The 18,071-nt window shown below is 41.5% G+C and overlaps 1 protein-coding gene across 16 annotated transcripts in view; it reads left to right on the top strand.

The window, feature by feature from the left end:
• Positions 1-18,071, top strand: part of PIAS2 (protein inhibitor of activated STAT, 2) — a 33,545-nt gene that overhangs the window by 312 nt on the left and 15,162 nt on the right. For 15 of the 16 annotated variants that reach the window (XR_775348.1, XR_775345.1, XR_775342.1 and 12 more), the window contains exons 2-5: positions 9,053-9,527; positions 13,325-13,409; positions 14,044-14,094; positions 14,221-14,323. Coding sequence is in view for 8 of the 16 variants with exons in the window: in XM_010582982.1 (XP_010581284.1) it covers positions 9,053-9,527; positions 13,325-13,409; positions 14,044-14,094; positions 14,221-14,323 (714 nt within the window). In the remaining 8 variants the exon portion in view is untranslated. The remainder of the gene's footprint in view (positions 1-9,052; positions 9,528-13,324; positions 13,410-14,043; positions 14,095-14,220; positions 14,324-18,071) is intronic. The other variant, XM_010582981.1, reaches the window with a different exon arrangement.

Raw genomic sequence — 18,071 nt, 5'->3', positions numbered from 1 at the left:
AAGCGGGGCCGCCCTGCAGCGCGATCGGGGGCGCCGGCGGGGCCGGTGGCTCCTGCCTGAGGAAAAACCCTCCCTGTCACTTCCCCGGGTCGGGGAGTCCGCTTCTCATCTCCGCCGTGTGGGTTGTCGTCTCGGTGGGGGTTCCCCCCCACCTCCCCGCCAGCCTCCCCCGACATCTTGAAAGCCGTTTCGGTTGTTTCGAGCGGGGCGAGAAGCCGGGCCCCGGCCCGGTGCCGGTGGCTCGTATGGCGCCTGGTGGGGCTCCGGGCCCAGCGCCGTGGTGCCCTTCCTGCGAACTGAAGGGAGAAATCCCGAATAATTCCTGAATCTCTGAAAATGCTAAGAGCTGCTGGATTTTTGAAAATGCATTAACGGCTTTCTAACCGGGAGAACTCCGCCTGTGAAGCGTGAAATCCAGTATTTCTTTTCAGACCTGTTTTATCTTCGGTTGAATGTCTTTTGCGTTGCACTTGTGGACTTTCTGTAACAGATTTTTCGGTAGGGGGGTGGCCTTTCATATTTTAAGGTGTGTACACAAAGAGCTGACTACAGTGTTTCTGTTTTTCCTTACGTTTCTTGAACAATCTGTGAATATCTTTGTTCGGAAGGAGAATGTTGTCCTTCTGCAGCATCCACACCTGCAGAAGTGCTGCCAAGGGAATACTACATGCACATTGAACCCTCCCGACCTAGACTTCCCTACAGAAGGAGTAAAAGTCAGTTAAATAGGAACCACTCTGAGTTCAGCTTTAGTGTAGAGAAAGGTCTGATGGCTGAACTGACTGTAGTCTGACCAACAGTGGCAAATATGCTGCAATTGCCAGATAATTTCCTGCACTAAGGCTTCTTCCAGCACTAACACCGCCTGGGTTGAAGTGGCTGTGGTATAGCTGAGGAGCTTGGCTATAAAAATCTCATGGAAAGAACTGAGTTTCTTTATTTGAGGACAACAGTGCTCTATCTCAGTCTTAGGTTTAAGAAGGGTTGACTTACTTTTTCCTGCATTAAACCTTGTTTGTTTGGGTTTTTAACTTGTTTGTGTTTACATGTTTTCTCCTTTAGTGTCCTCACTCGCTTTCAGCCCTCCTTCCAAGGCCTGTCAAAGGGTGTAGCTATGTAGGTGGCTAAACCCCTGGTGTAAACTTTGTAGCAGAGATACTCTGCTTTGTGTAGCTCCTCTTCTCCAGGTTTGAGCTGGAGCTGTGATCCACATTTTCCAAAGCGTGATAATAGCCTATCTGGATATGCATAAGTATTGATAGTTTCTGGGAACTGGGTACCTAAGTACCTTTGAAATTATATATGTACCTGAGTTGCTTGCCGAAAGTAACACAGGAAGTATGGAGGAAAAAGGGAACTGGGTTTCAGGCCAACTACAGGACTGCCCTTTCACCACTCAAAAGAATAGGTGTCAGTAGTTAAAAAAATACTGGTCTGAAGAAATGTCTTTTGATGTTCCCATTTATCTTATTTGTAAGCTGGAGTGCCTGTGAAATGAATCCATTAGCTTGGAGCTTCTCTAAATGCTCAACATCCAGCTGATAATAATTCATGGTCCATTTTGGGAAAGCTCTAGATATTTTTTTGGGGGGGAGGGGAAGAGAATATAGTAGACTGCCTCATGTCTTCAAGGCATTTATTGCCATTTTTCTCTTTTTAAGAGAATACATTTGAATGTGTCTGCTTGAATACCAGACACTTGGTTTGCAGGTTTAAGGGTTTTTTTTTCTCTTTTTTTTTTTCCAGACAACCAATTCTTCTTGCTTTTGGCCAAAGAGAGAGAGAGACACACACACACAGAGCCCCAACAGATTTTGTGAATTGACCTTTAGAAGTGATTTTAAACTGCTGCTTTATAGATTAACATACGGGGCATTTTTATGTTAGTATTGTTTGCTGTTCTGTTGTTGATTGCAATTTCCTGTGGTATGTGATCTCTACCTGCCTTATAAAAGGCCACGAGGGCAATTTGGAGAGTTGAATTTATTTTAGTAAATCGTTAAGAACTGACTAAAGGCAGGAGGTCAGAGTTCTCTCTTAAATCCTGTTTTTGAGGGAAGCATGGAAGGGCTGCATTTTTCTATTCTCAGGGCAAAGGATCATTTTAATATTTGTTAGTACCATCCCTGCTGTCCTCTGGATCTTCAGAGTAAAAGTTCTGGGGAGCGATGACCAAAGGGTTATAACTGAGAGGCTGTAGTGAAAGAAGACAAAGAGACTCAAAAGAACCTGCCGTTACATCATGCCTTTTGGAAATCTTTGGTTTTGTTAAAGGATTTGGAAGTAGCTGTAACCACAGTCACTACTTTTCAAGATATTGGTGAAAATGTCTGGTATAAGGCTTACCCTTCCAGACCTTAAGATTAGCCCTTAATTAATTAGTAATGTTTATTGAATTCTGTAGGTTACCAGTTTCTGGAATATTAGGGAGCTGCTGAGAAGATGTGGCGAGCACAACTGTATCTTTCTTGTATGTTGAGGTACAGTTTCCAGACCTGCTGTTCACAGATGTGTTTTTAAACATGGCTCATACCTTTATCCATAATCCTTATTCACGAGCAGCCCAATGAATGTCAAAGGGATTACGCAGGCATAGACAGACGTGGAACAGAAGTCAGCAGTCTGGTGTGGAGGACAGAGATGGCATGTGAATGCATTTTTGAACAGAATTGGCCTGGGAGTGGGGAACTACAGCTCCTTCTGAGAGCCATCTGTGAGAAAACGATTCCAGCTCCCAACAAATTCTGAACTCACTGAGATTTGGCTTGAAGCTACCGTTTGCATCCCAGCAAAATACTGCAGATAAGAGGATCAGTTATATATTATTACTTAGAGAGAAGGAACATCTCTTGGGTCCCCTAAATTTCTGCTGGCATCCTGACTCTAATTTGGAAACTTAATACAGAGTGCATGCTATCCTTGAAACGTTGCAGATCCCTAGTTTAGAAGATAGCAGCTTCAGTCTCATAATTTGTATTTAATTGGGTTTTGAAGTAATGTGTTAGTTTCATCTTTATGGAAAAGAAGAAAAAAAAAAAGCTCTTTATAGGCAAATGAATATGCCTGTGCTAAAACTAATTTGTGTGACACTAGGGATCAGTTTCATGGCCATTGTGGGGAAAAACCCCCTCACTTTAGTGAGAAGAGATTGAAGTGCGCTCATATGTCTTATGTGGAAGGGGAGACTACACAAAATTTACTGGAAATCGGGGTTTATAAATGCTGAAGGTCAGTCCCCTTTTAATTTTTGCTCTTGCACACCCAGTATGGAAGTCATGCAACTCAAATGTGAGGAGCAATATGATTCGGATACCATGTTAAAATACAGAAATTGAAGTCTCATACTTTTATATATTGGATCTCTCGTTCATACCAGCCTTGGTGTCTTTCCACTCCTCTTGCTTTATTTTTCCGGTCTGAATGGACAGTGTTTGCCTGTTTACCAGGTGAAGCAGTGCTTAGTACTAAATTGTTAGCCAAGAAGAAAATACTGAGAGCTATTTTCACATGTCCTTTTCAAGCTCACTGCCAAGCACACTGGTGTCCTCTGTTTTATTTTAGCTGTGTTAATACCATTGTATTGTATATGCTGACCAGTTTGGGGTGTTTGATGTAGAAATCAAATTCCACATGTTGATCTGGGGTAAACTTAAAATGGGGGGCAGAACAGATGTTGAGAAGTTTCTGTTTGTGATGTAGTGATCTTTAGGTTGCAGTTAACATTGAGTGTATTAAATAAGATAACCTCTGATAAAATACCGTTAATAACCTATGATAATACTGTTAATCTTTTATCTGTCCGTAATTTCCCTGTTCTTCCTAGATGCGTAGTCACTTTTTCAGACCAGTGAGGCTTATTGTTGTACCTAGAATAATTAATAATAAAGGATTGTGCTGAGATACGGTGATGGGGGAGAGGAGGGAGATAATGTAGTTTATGGTACTTAGAAAATGAGGCTGCAGTGAAATGGGTCAAGCTTTGTTTTGAGCGTTTTATGTGAAGTGAATGCAGGTATTTGATTTAGGATTTTAACTGTTACATTAAGTGCATGCAACTTTGAAGACTAATGCCTAATTTAGGAGCCAGGCTAGAGTTAGTCCAAAGAAAAATCCCCATAATACTGAGGACCTGATGGTCATGCTGTTTGCACCAACTGTTGTGTTCTTCAGAGCTGCTCTTACTGTGCTGTACTACTTCTACAGATTTAACTAGTGACATCTCCATTCTTTCCCAGGACTTGCAGTTTTTTATCTATAGTTGCATCAGTTTCCAGAATACATTTATATTTGTGTTTAGGGTCAGCATAGAAGTCTTCAACCATCCCAAGACACGAGTTGCTCTTTCTTACTGGTATTATACATTTCTAGGCCGCTGTAACTCAGCATGTATGCAAATTTATTGCAAAAGAGGTCACAAATGTGCTTCTCTGCTATGAGTGTCCAGAAAAGGGCTTAAGCTCAGGAGTGAGGATTTGTGGGGTTGGTCCTTGGTGCGTTCCTTCCCTATATATCCTTCAGACACTTCAGAAAACGTCTGGAAGCCAGTGGGGCTGAAGCGGAGCTCTTAGGTGGAGACTCGCTAGAACTTTTGTGTCTACTTGGATTGCTTCTGCAGGTTCAGCTGTAGGGCTCACTACCTGAGCAGTTGCAGTTGCCCTAGAAGCTACAGTTGCTGGTGCTTATTGTAGACCTATGTCAAGAATTTAACAGGGATTTGTGGTTACCTTTCATTCATATGTGTAAGTACAACGACTGTTAAAATTGCAGGTAGCTTTGGCAGGGGGAGTGTGGAGAATCATGTACCTCTTGTTTGAGAGAAATGTTTGATCCCTTATTTTGCTCTGAAACATGTCTGCCCTTAATTTCAGCAGCGTGTCAGCATTTCCTGGACTCCTTAATATCATCATCCCTGTGAAATGAATGCCATTCCAGATACACCTACGGCTTAATGTTTCAGAACAGCATTTCTGCTTATGAATCATGGTTGCTATAGTTTAACAATCGGAAACAAAAAACCCTGTGAAACTTCTTATGACCTTCAAGTATGAATTTCAGGGGAAAAAATGTTTCTGGAATATAAAAGTACTTGAATTATCCAGTCTGATTTCCTTCCTTAAAGTTCTGTCAAACTATTCTTTGTGTTCATGGAGAAACATTAAAAATAAAATGGCTTTGGTCTTCAGTGTTAAAAAAGCTTTTTATTGGGCTGTGTAGCTGTAAAGAACTTCTCTTAAGAGAAAATTGATGGCATTTACATGACACAACTTGAATGTCTAATCTTAATTCAGTGATGTGAAAAGCATGTTAATAGCTAGGCTGCAGTCTTCCGCAATACTGCTGGAACCCCAAAAGAAAATAGCTTGGTAGGGTTTGTTGGAACTAATATCTGTCTTGCACCATGGTTATAAATGCTCCTAAGCATATGTTATGCCTCTATAAAACCTTGTTGATTGTAACGAGTGTCCACTTTGATAAATCTGTAAATGGAGTAATAAGCTAAAACGTGTAGATCAGACTAGCTGTGTCTTCATGCACGTGGTTGTTGTTGCCTTAAAGGGAATGTAGAATCAGCTTTAGGGGGAAAATGTTGCAAAAGCCATTGTTTAATTACTTCCAGTAAAACTCACTTTTGCAAGGCTTCTTTCAAAACCATATGTAAGATTTTTGTGTTGATGGACAAAACTATGTATTTTTTTTGTACTCCCAAGCATGTTTAATAGAGGTGTCAATTTAAAATCTTGCTGACTATGGTATTGAAGCCAGCCTGTGTGTTGTAAATGAAATCCATCTTGTAACAAAATGCTAGTTTGTGGAATTTCTGAATAAAATGTTAGCTGTTTCAAGGCATGATTGACTGCGCATTTCACCTTGATTAACTTGCAGGAATGCACAGAAGGCAGCAGGCAGGGTAATAGGCAGTATTTTGCAATACATGCTGTTTCCTTAATCTCAGTGTAAAGGATTATTTTATTCATTTGCATTCTGATTATGGAATCCCGAATCATGCTTACTGCCTGCATCTGAAATAAAGGAACTGACATTGCTATCAAGCTTATGCAACTATCTATGGAAGCACGCAACATGTAGTTCTCAGTAAATTCTTGAATATCAGTATTATCTTTTAACACAATTTCTCTTTTATGTGGCATGACTATAAAGCTGTTATGGTACTTCAAGCTATTTTTTATGAGTACTGAAACACTTTATTTTCTTCACCATTTGACTGTGAGACTAAGGAAAAGTAGTGGTGGAATGCTGGGTGGAAACTAACCTCCAGCAGCATGCAAACTGGATAGAGTTCTGTCTCCTCTCCTCTCCCCTTTTCTTGTATCATTTTGCTGTTGAGAGAAATTGCTGGGATGAAATTAAGATGATATCTGCTGTTGGTCTTCTCTTCAGAAGTTAGGGTGAGCCACTCAATGCCTCATGTGATGCTGCTTTCACTGGCAATTGTATCCATGGTGCATTTATAGATGGGGTGTTGGGGGAAATACCAGTTTGAGGACTGCTGGTTTAACTCCCTGATAGCTACTTGATAGAAGCATCACCATACACAAATTGGCTGTTTGGAAATGTTGAAATTCAATATCTGAAATAAGATAACCTCATCCTCTCAACAATGAGGAAAGGATATGCCTGATGAGAGTACGACCATAGTATTTTACATGGTTGTTTTGATATGCACAAATAATGTGGCCCTTGAAAAGGCAGGTCCTGGCTGCTTGCTCCTGCCATCCTGTAATGGCACAAGAGGGATCTGGACAGGCTGGATCGATGGGCTGAGGCCAATTGTATGTAATTCAACAAGGCTCAGTGCCAGGTCCTGAACTTGGGTCACAACAACCCCATGCAGTGCTACAGGCTTGGGGAAGAGTGGCTGGAAAGCTGCCTGGTGGAAAAGGACCTGAGGGTGTTGGTTGACAGCCGGCTGAATATGAGCCAGCAGTGTGCCCAGGTGGCCAAGAAGGCCAACGGCATCCTGGCTTGTATCAGAAATGGTGTGGCCAGCAGGACTAGGGAAGGGATTGTTCCCCTGCACTCAGCACTGGTGAGGCTGCACCTCGAGTACTGTGTTCAGTTTTGGGCCCCTCACTACAGGAAAGACATGGAGGTGCTGGAGCGTGTCCAGAGAAGGGCAACGAAGCTGGTGAAGGGTCTGGAGCACAAGTCTTACGAGGAGCGGCTGAGGGAACTGGGGTTGTTTAGTCTGGAGAAAAGGAGGCTGAGGGGAGACCTCATTGCCCTCTACAACTACCTGAAAGGAGGTTGGAGTTGGTCTCTTCTCACAAATAACAAGCAATAGAACAATAGTAAATGGCCTCAAGTTGTGCCAGAGGAGGTTTAGATGGGATATTGGGAAAGATTTCTTCACTTGGAGCAGGCTGCCCAGGGAAGTTGTTGAGTCACCATCCCTGGAGGTATTTAAAAGACGTGTAGATGTGGTGCTTAGGGACATGGTTTAGTGGTGGACTTGGCAGTGCTAGGTTAATGGTTGGACTTGATCTTAAAGGTATTTTCCAACCTAAATGATTGTATGATTCAAAGCTCAGTTTTCATCTGGCTCAATTCCCTGATCTGTCTTACTGTAAAAACAATTTTCTCAACATTAAGGAGAGAATAGGGAGCAAGCGGCTAGGGGCAGAGGGGGAGTTCAGACTTTTTTTTTGTGGCTGACTGCGTGGTTGTAGCATAGTTGTGTTAAAACTTCAGCTGAGATGAGATCTATGTTAGAATACATGGGTATAAACTCTGTAATTGTATAGTAAGGATTAGGGAAGGTAAACCCAGAACATTGTGTTTTGAGTTGTATCCTTTCTGAAATTAATGCCCAAAGCTTTAAATGTTGTGTATTGGACTACTATTTAAAAGTCAACAATACACTTCTGAACTGTTATTTTTAAAAATGTCTTTTATGATCCCAGATGTCTACTACTTCATACCTTCTGTCAGGGCTTTCATCTGCCAGTCCTTGAGTCTGGAGTTGGTATGGTACAGCAGTACAGATTAAAGTCAGATGTTCTTTCATCTTTAAAACTTAACCTCCTTGTTATGGTGGAAGACTTCCACAGAAACAGGAGGGAAGTTGCTTAGAAGATTCTGGACAATTTTATATCTCTGAAAAGAGAGCTTGCTCACAAAAATGTGAGATGATGTGCCTATGCTAAGTTACTTGTTTGTAGTAATGGGGGAGAAAAGATTGCTTCCTCTTGCATAATGGGCTCTTTTATTTCTTGATTTATTTTGTTGTTTTTTTTTTTATGAGAATCTATTTATGAACTTCATAGTTCAATCCTCAGAGTCTTCTGCAACTAACTCTGATAGCCAAGTAAATAGTATTATCTCCTTTGAAGAGATCTTTGTGTCCCACAATACCAGAATGTGATAAGAGAAGGACACAAAGTTTTCTGTGATGTTTTAGAAGAATCAATTATGTTGGTTAAACAGTTTGTTAGTATGATATAATGTAGCTTTTTAGAAGGTGTCCACCTTGCTGTGCCATTCTTTCAAGAGTGAATCCTGATGTGCCTGTCTCTGTTCATGCATGCATTTAACGTGTTGCCCAAAATAAAGGATGCTTCAGAATAAACTATGCAGAACTGAAATACTTCCTTATTTTATTTCTTAAAATGTGTTGGAAGACAGGTGATAATACTGATTTGTCTGATTTTTTTGTTGTTGTTGTTTTTGTTTTGTTTGCTGGCTTCATGAAGTGAGACACATACATTGTTTTAGAGTTTATGCTTCTGCCTGTGAATTTAAGGCAGCACTGCATGGATTGGATTAAGGTTTTGTTATTGCTGGTGTTTGAGTGTAGAAACAATTCGAAGTCTTTGAAATTAACAACACAACCAAACTCAACCTTCATCCTGGACACTTTGTTTCTTCGTTTTAAACAAACTATACTCTTGTGTCAGGTAAGGGTATGGGTAGTACCTAAGATAACAAGTGTGAAACTAGAATGGTGGAAGTTCAGATGTTTTACCATCTTCCTCAGAAAGGCCTGCTTGCGGTACTGTTGGTTCACCTGTGCTTATCTCCCTTTTCTTTCTAGAATATGGTATCAAGTTTTCGTGTTTCTGAACTACAAGTGTTGTTGGGGTTTGCTGGACGTAATAAAAGCGGGCGGAAACATGACCTCCTGATGAGGGCACTGCACTTACTGAAGAGCGGCTGCAGCCCAGCAGTTCAGATAAAAATCAGAGAACTCTATAGGCGTCGGTACCCAAGGACGATTGAAGGACTCTCGGATTTATCGGCTATAAAACCTGCAGTTTTCAATTTAGACAGTAGTTCCTCTCCTGTTGAGCCTGACCTGGCTGTTGCTGGCATTCACCCGCTCCCTTCTACATCGGTCACACCTCAGTCTCCTTCCTCGCCTGTCAGTTCTGTGCTCCTCCAAGACACTAAGCCCCACTTTGAGATGCAGCAGCCATCCCCTCCGATTCCACCTGTTCATCCCGATGTTCAACTGAAAAGCCTACCTTTTTACGATGTGCTTGATGTGCTCATAAAACCTACAAGTCTAGGTAAGTATTTAATAGCTCTGCAGGTTGCTTAATTCATGACATAGGCATTGCTTATGACAGTACTACGTCCAGACTTAAATGGCTTTTTGCAGCTGGGGAAAAGTGGAAACTCCCTTACCTTCTCATTTCTACCCTTGCCCTGTCTTCACCACTTGTTCCCAGAAGTGCCGAGCCATGCTTCAGAAAATAGTGTTCTCTTTTGTAAATGTTATATGATTAAAGATCTTTGTCTTTTGAATATTAAATAATAGAGTAGAATAGTTCAGTTGTAAGGTACCTGCGATGATCATCTAACTGCCTGACTACTTCAGGGCTGACCAAAAGTTAGAGTAATAGTTAAGGGCATTGTCCAAGTACCTCTTAAACACTGACAGGCTTGGGGTGTTGACTGCTTCTCTAGGAAGCCTGTTCCAGTGTTTGACCATCCTCTCAGTAAATAAATGTTTCCTAATGTCTAGTCTGAACATCCGCTTTTGGCTGAAAGATTTGGACCTGAAATCTCTGCCTGGTGCAAGTGAGAAACACATCTGTCAGGGCCAGCAGGAAAAGGATTTCAGGGTCAGTAATTAGTAAGTTGCAACAACGTAAAGAGAACAAGTTCACTGGTTTGTTAGTTTAAGCCTACCTCACCACAACAATTCTGTGGGTTCTGACATCTGGCACTGAAATAGATACTTTGTGCAGCAAAGTTCAGTGTTTTACTCGGATTGGTGAAGGTTTCTCAGTTTACCGGTTGTTGCCACAGTGTATGTTAAAATGTAGATTGGACCTTTGTCTTCCGAATAAGGAAAGTTAGTGCAAATCTCAGTTTAGCTTCCTCAAACACCTCTCTCTTAAACATAGTAAATTATTTGGAAATACGTTGTTTTCTGTCTTGAAATTCAACCTGTCTTGCCTTACATGGTAGAAGAAGTTCCCTTACTATTTAGTAATATTGTTTAGAAAAACTTAAGCATTTTGCAAGCTGTTTGCATTCTCTTAAACATTTTAGTTTCTTAACTGAGAATAGAGTTGTTTAGGCTGTGACTTGTACCTCAGTGAGGCATAGACTGATCATTGGTCATCTTCCAGTACCTAAAGCAGCAAGCATTACTAACAAGCATTATTTACAATGCCCGTTGTCACTTCTGTTTGTGTGTCATGACGCCCTGTTAGAGGAGAGTTTTATGTTGAACCTGTGTATTGATACAATAGCAGCTTTGGTGTTGGACAGCTCTATGGCTCGTGCTGCCGTTACCTTTACAGAGATAATCTGTCAGTGCCACGATGTCCTGCCTAACCCCTGCTTATGTTCAGGGTGCGCAGTACTCGAATATCTTAACTAGCTTCCTGAATTATTCTGTTATGGGACAACTGTTGGCTCATAGTTAACCAGACTGGTTAGCCAGCCACTCCATAGTCACTCTGTCCCATATCGTGCAGCGTGTGCTCGTGTCATGGTTTAAGCCCAGCTGGCAGCAAAGCACCATGAAGCCACTCACTCGTTTCTCCCCCCCACGGCCCCGGTGGGATGAGGAGAAAATATAACAAAAAGCTTGTGGTTCAGACGAAGACAGGGAGGGATCACTCACCAGTTATGGTCATGGGCAAAAGACAGACTCAACTTGGGGGAGGGGGAAACAAAATCAATTTAACTTACTACCAATCAAATCAAAACAGGGTAATGGGAAGTAAAACCAAATCTTAAAACGCCTTCCCCCATCCCTCTCTCCTTCCCGGCTCAAGTCCACTCCCGGTTTTCTCTACTTCACAGGGAATGGGGGCTGCGGTCAATTCATTACAAGTTGTTGGATTCCACTCCCCTCTCCACTGCTGGTTCCCCTTCTTAAATACATTCTCGCAGAGGTGCTGTCACCATCACTGGTGGGCTTAGCCTCGGCCAGAGGCAGGTCTGACTTGGATCCAGGGAAGCTTCTAGCAGCTTCTCACAGGAGTCATCCCTGTAGCCCCTCCTGCGCTACCAAAACCCTGCTACACAAACCCAAAACAGCTAGGCATTATATTTCTGCTATGCAGTTACCTTTTGTTTTCTGGTGAATGATATCTAGAGGTGGCGGTGATATGCTAGAAAATTCCCTAACAGTTGTTTTCATCAACTTTTGAAATGATCCTTTTTTTCTGAAAGCAGAATGCTTCCTTAGGGGTGTCACCATGTTATAGTTAGAGCTGCATGTAAATTCCTCTTTCTCTTGAAGACTGTAGGCTCTTTGCATGTTGCCCAGTTTTCATAGGTGTGAGGATTATCTAGTCCTGTAACGTTTGGGTCCTCCTAGGACACGGATGAGGGGGACAAGGTTAATTTAACTGAGTACTTGCTTGCCTTGAAACTCTTTTCAGAGCACAGTACCTGAAGGTGTCAGCAGCCAGAGCTACAACTCAGATCTGTGTGAGGAGGAGTGGGGAAATAAGATGTGAGGAATGGCTTGATATGCAAATAACGGGCCCTTCTGATGTTAGAAGGATATGAACACTGGCTGAAAATCACTCTTAACATGGATTAATGAGCAAATTTGGAAATAAGCCTTCCTTTATTTAATATCTTTAGATCGATATGGATAGCTTATAGTCCCAGTTAGTAGATGTGGGTGATTGGGGCATGGAACAAACGGTTTTGTGTGTTTGAGAAATGAAGGATTTGGAAACCAAATAGACAGCTAAGTCAGAGAGCTAGGAGTATAGCCCGCTTCACTGTGACCCTTTAAAAGGGATGAGTGTAGATGTTCTTTTGCACTAATATGAGAACACAAGAGCAGGTGTAGGTGTGGGGTTTAGTTTTAACCCACACTCAATTCACTAACAAAATATGTCCATGATCTTTTTTTTATATGTGCTCAAGTATTATTTTAAAATATAAAATGCTGTCTATGGTGTGTGTATGCACATATGTGTACAATGTAGCTGTTCTGAATTGTTCGAGGAACTTGGTATGTGTGTTTGTTCCACCTGGGTTCTATTCCATTTTTGTGTCCTTCTTGTGTGCGTTTTTGGGGCATAGGGATCATCTTCTCTGAATGTCACGGTGTACAAGACAGTCGAGCTCTTCCAAATTTGCCTGGTTTAATTGTGCTATTTTTGCAGTTGTCCTCCTTGCTGGTTACTTTAAATTGTTGGACAAGTCCAATCTACCTTTATTTCGGGTCAAGATTTCTAACTTCTCAAGTCGAAAGGAAGTAGAAAAGTAACATGTGCATACTGTGAACCCTTACAGCTTCCCATCACTGACAGACAAGTAGGATTCTGACATGAAAGTTACATTTATTTTTTTGTCAAATGCTACTGAGGGGTAATTCCCAGACATGAGGTCTATCTGGCTTCTCTGGCATTAGGGATTGTGCTCCTTCCCTTCCTCCCCAAAGGCTTAGTTACCTTTAGCTGTTTCTGAGTTGAGTAATTTTCCAGCTGTCCATTAATAACTTCTCGTGCACGTTCTCTTCTTGTAGTACGTTAAAATAATTGTAAACATCTTCTCTGCTCACTCTTTTTGTCAGATATCCAGTGTTATATTTTTGTTGTGTGTTTGTTTGAACCTTTCTCCCTTGGGAGAAAGGATTATAATGTGGCTTGCCAAGCTGCTTCCGTACTGAAGAGTAATGTGATATTAAGCCATCTGAATATAGTTGAATGAATGATTTGTTCCATTGCTTTCCTGTTGACAGTTACAGGCAGTTCAACCACAATTTGATAATATTAAGTGACTTATGCCTTGTTCCAGGAAAAACTCAATTGCAGATCCTGTTTTAATCAATGACTTTTATCACCATGGTTAAACCTCTTTTGTGTCTCTCTTTTTTTTCTAGTACAGAGCAGTATTCAGAGGTTCCAAGAGAAGTTTTTTATCTTTGCCTTAACACCTCAGCAGGTCAGAGAAATCTGTATTTCCAGGTAAGAAGTAAGAGTGTGGCATAGCGTAGGTAAACTTTTTCAAAATTTCAGGAGAAAGTGTGGCATTTTTGTTCATTTTTTGCATTGCACAAGCTTGCAGATGCAGAGTGATAATTGTCACCAAAGTTATGCTGAGTTTATCTGTTCTGTTTTCTTCAGGAACTACTGTGCACAGAATCTATGTGCAGTTAGGGTAAATCCTGTGCCACTAAAGAGTTAATTACTCGGTTCCAAATAATTGTGACTATTTAGAGAGGTGGTAAGCTTTTTTTCCCTGCATGTTTCCTGGCTGCAGGAATGGAAGGCTGCTTTTATCTTTTGTCCCAGGGTTCATCTTGTTGCAAGACCTATGGTGTAAGCCAAGAGCATTAATAGGGTTTTTTCCTCCCTGACAACATCATGCTTTATTGTTACTATAAACTCTTGACAGAGGATGCTGATCCTAAAGTCCTGCTTAACTGGCAGTAGCTAAACAGAGGTGTCGCTCCTAAGATTTGTTCATAGCTCAATACAAGAAAAATAAGAGCAAAGTGTAGCATGTTTGGGCAAGCGTGCCAGTTCTTTCTGCATATGACTGGAATATGAGATCTGCTGTCTAAACGGGTACTTCTCTTTTTCTTTCTCTTTGTCACAGGGACTTCTTGCCAGGGGGCAGGAGAGATTACACAGTCCAAGTTCAGCTGAGGTACCTTTTTCATAGTGTTCTCTTATAACTTCTTAATTGGCTAATGTAACGTAAGTCTAGGTGTTTGTGGGGACATACGAATGTGGTGACACTTGAAAATGTTGCTTTCTTTTTTTGGGGATACAGGTTATGCCTAGCAGAGACAAGCTGCCCTCAAGAAGATAATTACCCTAATAGTCTGTGTATTAAAGTAAATGGGAAGCTGTTTCCGTTGCCGGTAAGCTTGTGTGTACGTATTTGTGGCTTCATTGTGTCTTGTGGTGTGTGTGGTTTTCTTTCTGTAATGTAGCTTGCTAAAACAATCAAGCTGTTTATTGTTATCACTCAAATTTCTCTAGTTGCTAATGTTAGGCATACGGTTTGTACGCTTGCTGTGTGAGATAGCCATTACTATTAATCATGTTACAGCCACTGCATGGATTAATTGTGTTTTAGCCACCTATAGCAAACCCCATCTGTTGCAGTTAACACAACAAAATATGTCAAAACCATACCATTGTCTGCAGAGGGAATCCTTCTCATAGGTCTTCAAACTGAGTTTATTTGACTTGATTGGTAGTAGCCCTTGCTGTTTGGGCTATCTGTATTTATGATTGGCTTGAGTTCCCTCTTGTTATGAGGGAATGGTATCGCCTTCTTGTGTACAACTTTGTATGCTGCTCTGCTTCTGTCTGGTTAGAGCAGAATTCATTGCGGGGATGAAGAACGGACACACTTTAGGGTTCCTAGCGTTTGCCGATACTGGAATAGAACGGTGTTGGCAGTCATACGCTTTACTGGTGTTTGGTGTTGCAAAAGGTAGTATGTAGGCAAGGTCACCTCAAGGCTTGAATATATACAAAAAGGGAAAAGCACTCTCATTCTTGAAAAATCTCTGGAATGGGTATCTCTGTGCAGTAGAACAGAGAAACTCTTACACAACCCATTCTGAAATAGTTCTGGAAGCTATAGAAGATGGAAAAAGTAGTAGTACAGAGGTTTTTTTCAGTAGTGGGTTTGGAAAAATGCTGTGTGGAGGGAGGAGGTGTGAAACCTCTCTTTCAGAATGTTTGTCGCCTTCTTGGTGTCAGATGTGTTGTCCTGTACTCTCCTTCCTGCCATATGTGACCATGGCTGCTTTTTTTGCCTCTACTCAGCTTAAATGAGACTCTCTAGCTTCTTTTCCCCCTACTTCTTTAAATGTTGCATCGCTGTTCTCTCTGTCTTCAGTGTGTAAGAGGATTTCTTTCATATGTTTTCTCGTCATTATTTTCTGCAAATGTTATGTCTCTGTGCTAAATTTGAGGATTTTCTTGTTTCTTCTGCAGATTGTCTTCCTTTCTTTAAGCAACCCACCAAAAAGAATTGGGTCTGATGTTATCCTGTGGACATCAATGTCTGCTGATACTCAGTCTTGCTAATATAGTTTGCACCCTGCTGTGCTGTCTTATGCTATCCATTTTGCGCATATGGTGTCACAGTCGTAACAAAAGTTGTTTGTAGTCTTGGATTATTGCTTTGCTTTAGATCTAAGTCCTGTAGGTTCTTCCTGCACATCATAAGGTGATTCTTTAATCTGTTCAGCAGAAACTTTAGGTGAGAAAGTGAATAAATGACTATTGTCTTGGCAAATTCCTTTCCTCTCTTCCTTCAGTATGAGCTGAATGACAAATATAGTCTCAGACTGCTCCTGTAAGTGTTTTTTGTTTATCTGGTCACTGACTGCAACCCCCTGGTGGTTCCTTTCTCTTACAGGAAATGTAAGATAACTCCTTTGCCTCAAAGACCACTATTGTCCAACTCGGTAGTGTTAGTGTTAGGTAATTAATCAGTGATGCCAGCCTCTATTGCCAACTTGTATAACTCTTAAGTGAGTACTGTTCTTTCCTTGGTATAGCAGTTCATGCCTCTGCAGATGTCTGTAAATCATACTTGGTCATCTCCTTGGCTGCAATCCTTACCAGAAGCTTCACAGAAATGCTGCCAGTGTGCCAGTGCTGCTTCAGGTTGTGCCAACTTACATTAACACAGTGTTTTCTTGTATTCCTACAACTATCTGTGTCCTCCTCTTAGTGTTGGTTCTGACTTAAAAGGAGTAAATGTAGAGCCTTGTGTGCTGGTGTCTTGGCAAGTAAGAAGTATCTTATACATAATGCACTAGAGCAGGTGGTTCTCCTGTTAGCTTCTCTTGTAGGCAAGACAAAATGTGGAAGTCCAAAAAGGTAATTTGCTCTTCTTCTCAAGGGACCTCCATAGACCACTGCAGGTCTCTTTTGAAGGACAAAATCAAATACATCAGGGCAGGCTGGAAACAGCCAGATAGAAGAGCAATCACACTTTCTGTCGATAAATTGTTATGGCTCTCGCAGATTCCACCAACTTTGACTAATATGGTTCTTGCAAGTAGCATGGAAGACTTAAAGACTGAAATAATGTTGGCACTTGCTAGCCACTAGAACTGGCAGCCTAACTAAACAGCGCTAGACCATGCTGGTTGTGATGGGCAAGCAGAGTGCTCTTTACTTAACTCCTGGAAGGCTACAAAGGGAGGGCTTTAAACTGTTCTAGGAGTACAAGGGTGGCTGTGATCTCAAGGTCATTGCTCTGTGGAAGAAAACATTAAAAGCTTGACAGAAATGAAGCATGTCTGCAGAGTCTGTCTCTAAAAAAGAAAAAAAGTTAGGAAATGTAAGAGAACTTGCATCCTTGCTCTCTTGAAAGCAAGGCAGCTTAATTTTAGGTTGGAGACCAGCAGGATTATTGAGGCTGGTATAGTATGTGTGGAAGTACTCTCCTAAATATTGCAGGGATGGTGTGTTCATCCACGTAAGCTCATTATAAAGTCACCATAGTAGAGAAAGGCCTACTACAGCAAAGCAATTGGGATATATGCTCTATAAATGGCTGTAGCTGTTATGTCTGAGTAAGAAATGGCAAATCATTCATTCTTTTAAATGTGAAATTGCCAGCAGGCCCCATACATCTGCTGCTTCTATGTTCTGCAATAAAGCACACGTGCTAAGGTTCCTGATAGCTATTGGGTCACTCATCATCTGGGGTGAGAACCATTTTAGAGAGTGTTCTTCAGCAATTGCTGTCTGCCACTCCAGCCTGGCAGACCTGCCTGTAGAAGCTCCGAGTCCCCATTCTGTGACTGCAAGCAAGAGCCCTGTCTGAAATTAATAAAGGGCAGTGGTGAGGCACAGCCAGGGCTTGGTTGTCATGTGAAACCTATGGACTAGTAATAGAGCTGCTTTGGAAACCTAGAAAATGTGACAACTATGGAGTCCTCCTTGGATTAAAGGCAGTGATTATCCTATGGTATACTTGGCTAGTGAGCAGAAGACACTGGTTTTTCTGGTTTTTATTTTTCAGACTTAGTGTCTTTCGGAGTAACTCTTTTTCCAATCACTAGGCTGAGAATGTGTGTGTTTCTCTAGTAAAAAAAAAAAAAAAGGTGTGTGTGTTTTTCCAGTATATTGTTTCTGGGAGGGTTTCTTGTATAGAACAGTGTCTTGAACTAAATGAAATCTGGCAGTCGGTTCTGTGCAAGACATAGGGCTGCAATCTTTTATTGGCATCCTTCTGGTGCGGGATGAGTTTTTGAGATGAGTGGACTGCAGGCTGTCTGTGTGAGCTCAAAACGGAGATTTTCAGAGTTCCTGTTACAGACTGGCTTGCTTTCATAGTGACAGACGCAGGGTGATATGAATAAGCTCCTTCACGAAGCACAAGTATTTTCTGCTCACGATATGCTGGAGACTATGTGCTTGCCTTCAAGCAAAAGGGAATGAGGTGGCTCCTGATTTAATTCGCATACATCATATAGGAAATAAAACTACAGAGAAAAGCTGTCCAGGTTATGAAATTCTTCATAAAAGCTGAACAAACTACCTAGTTTATTTTGTTTCTGCAGACAACAGCAAAGCCTATTAGGTCTTAAATACAGCTTATATACTCCACATATAGCCCTTCTTCAGGGGCCTTGGCAGAGTACA

Source organism: Haliaeetus leucocephalus, unplaced genomic scaffold (assembly GCF_000737465.1).
Source record: "Haliaeetus leucocephalus isolate CR32 unplaced genomic scaffold, Haliaeetus_leucocephalus-4.0 Scaffold866, whole genome shotgun sequence".
In the NCBI taxonomy this organism is placed as follows: domain Eukaryota; kingdom Metazoa; phylum Chordata; class Aves; order Accipitriformes; family Accipitridae; genus Haliaeetus; species Haliaeetus leucocephalus.
Note: the sequence above shows the minus strand (reverse complement) of the source record. Positions and strands in the feature narration are given on the sequence as shown.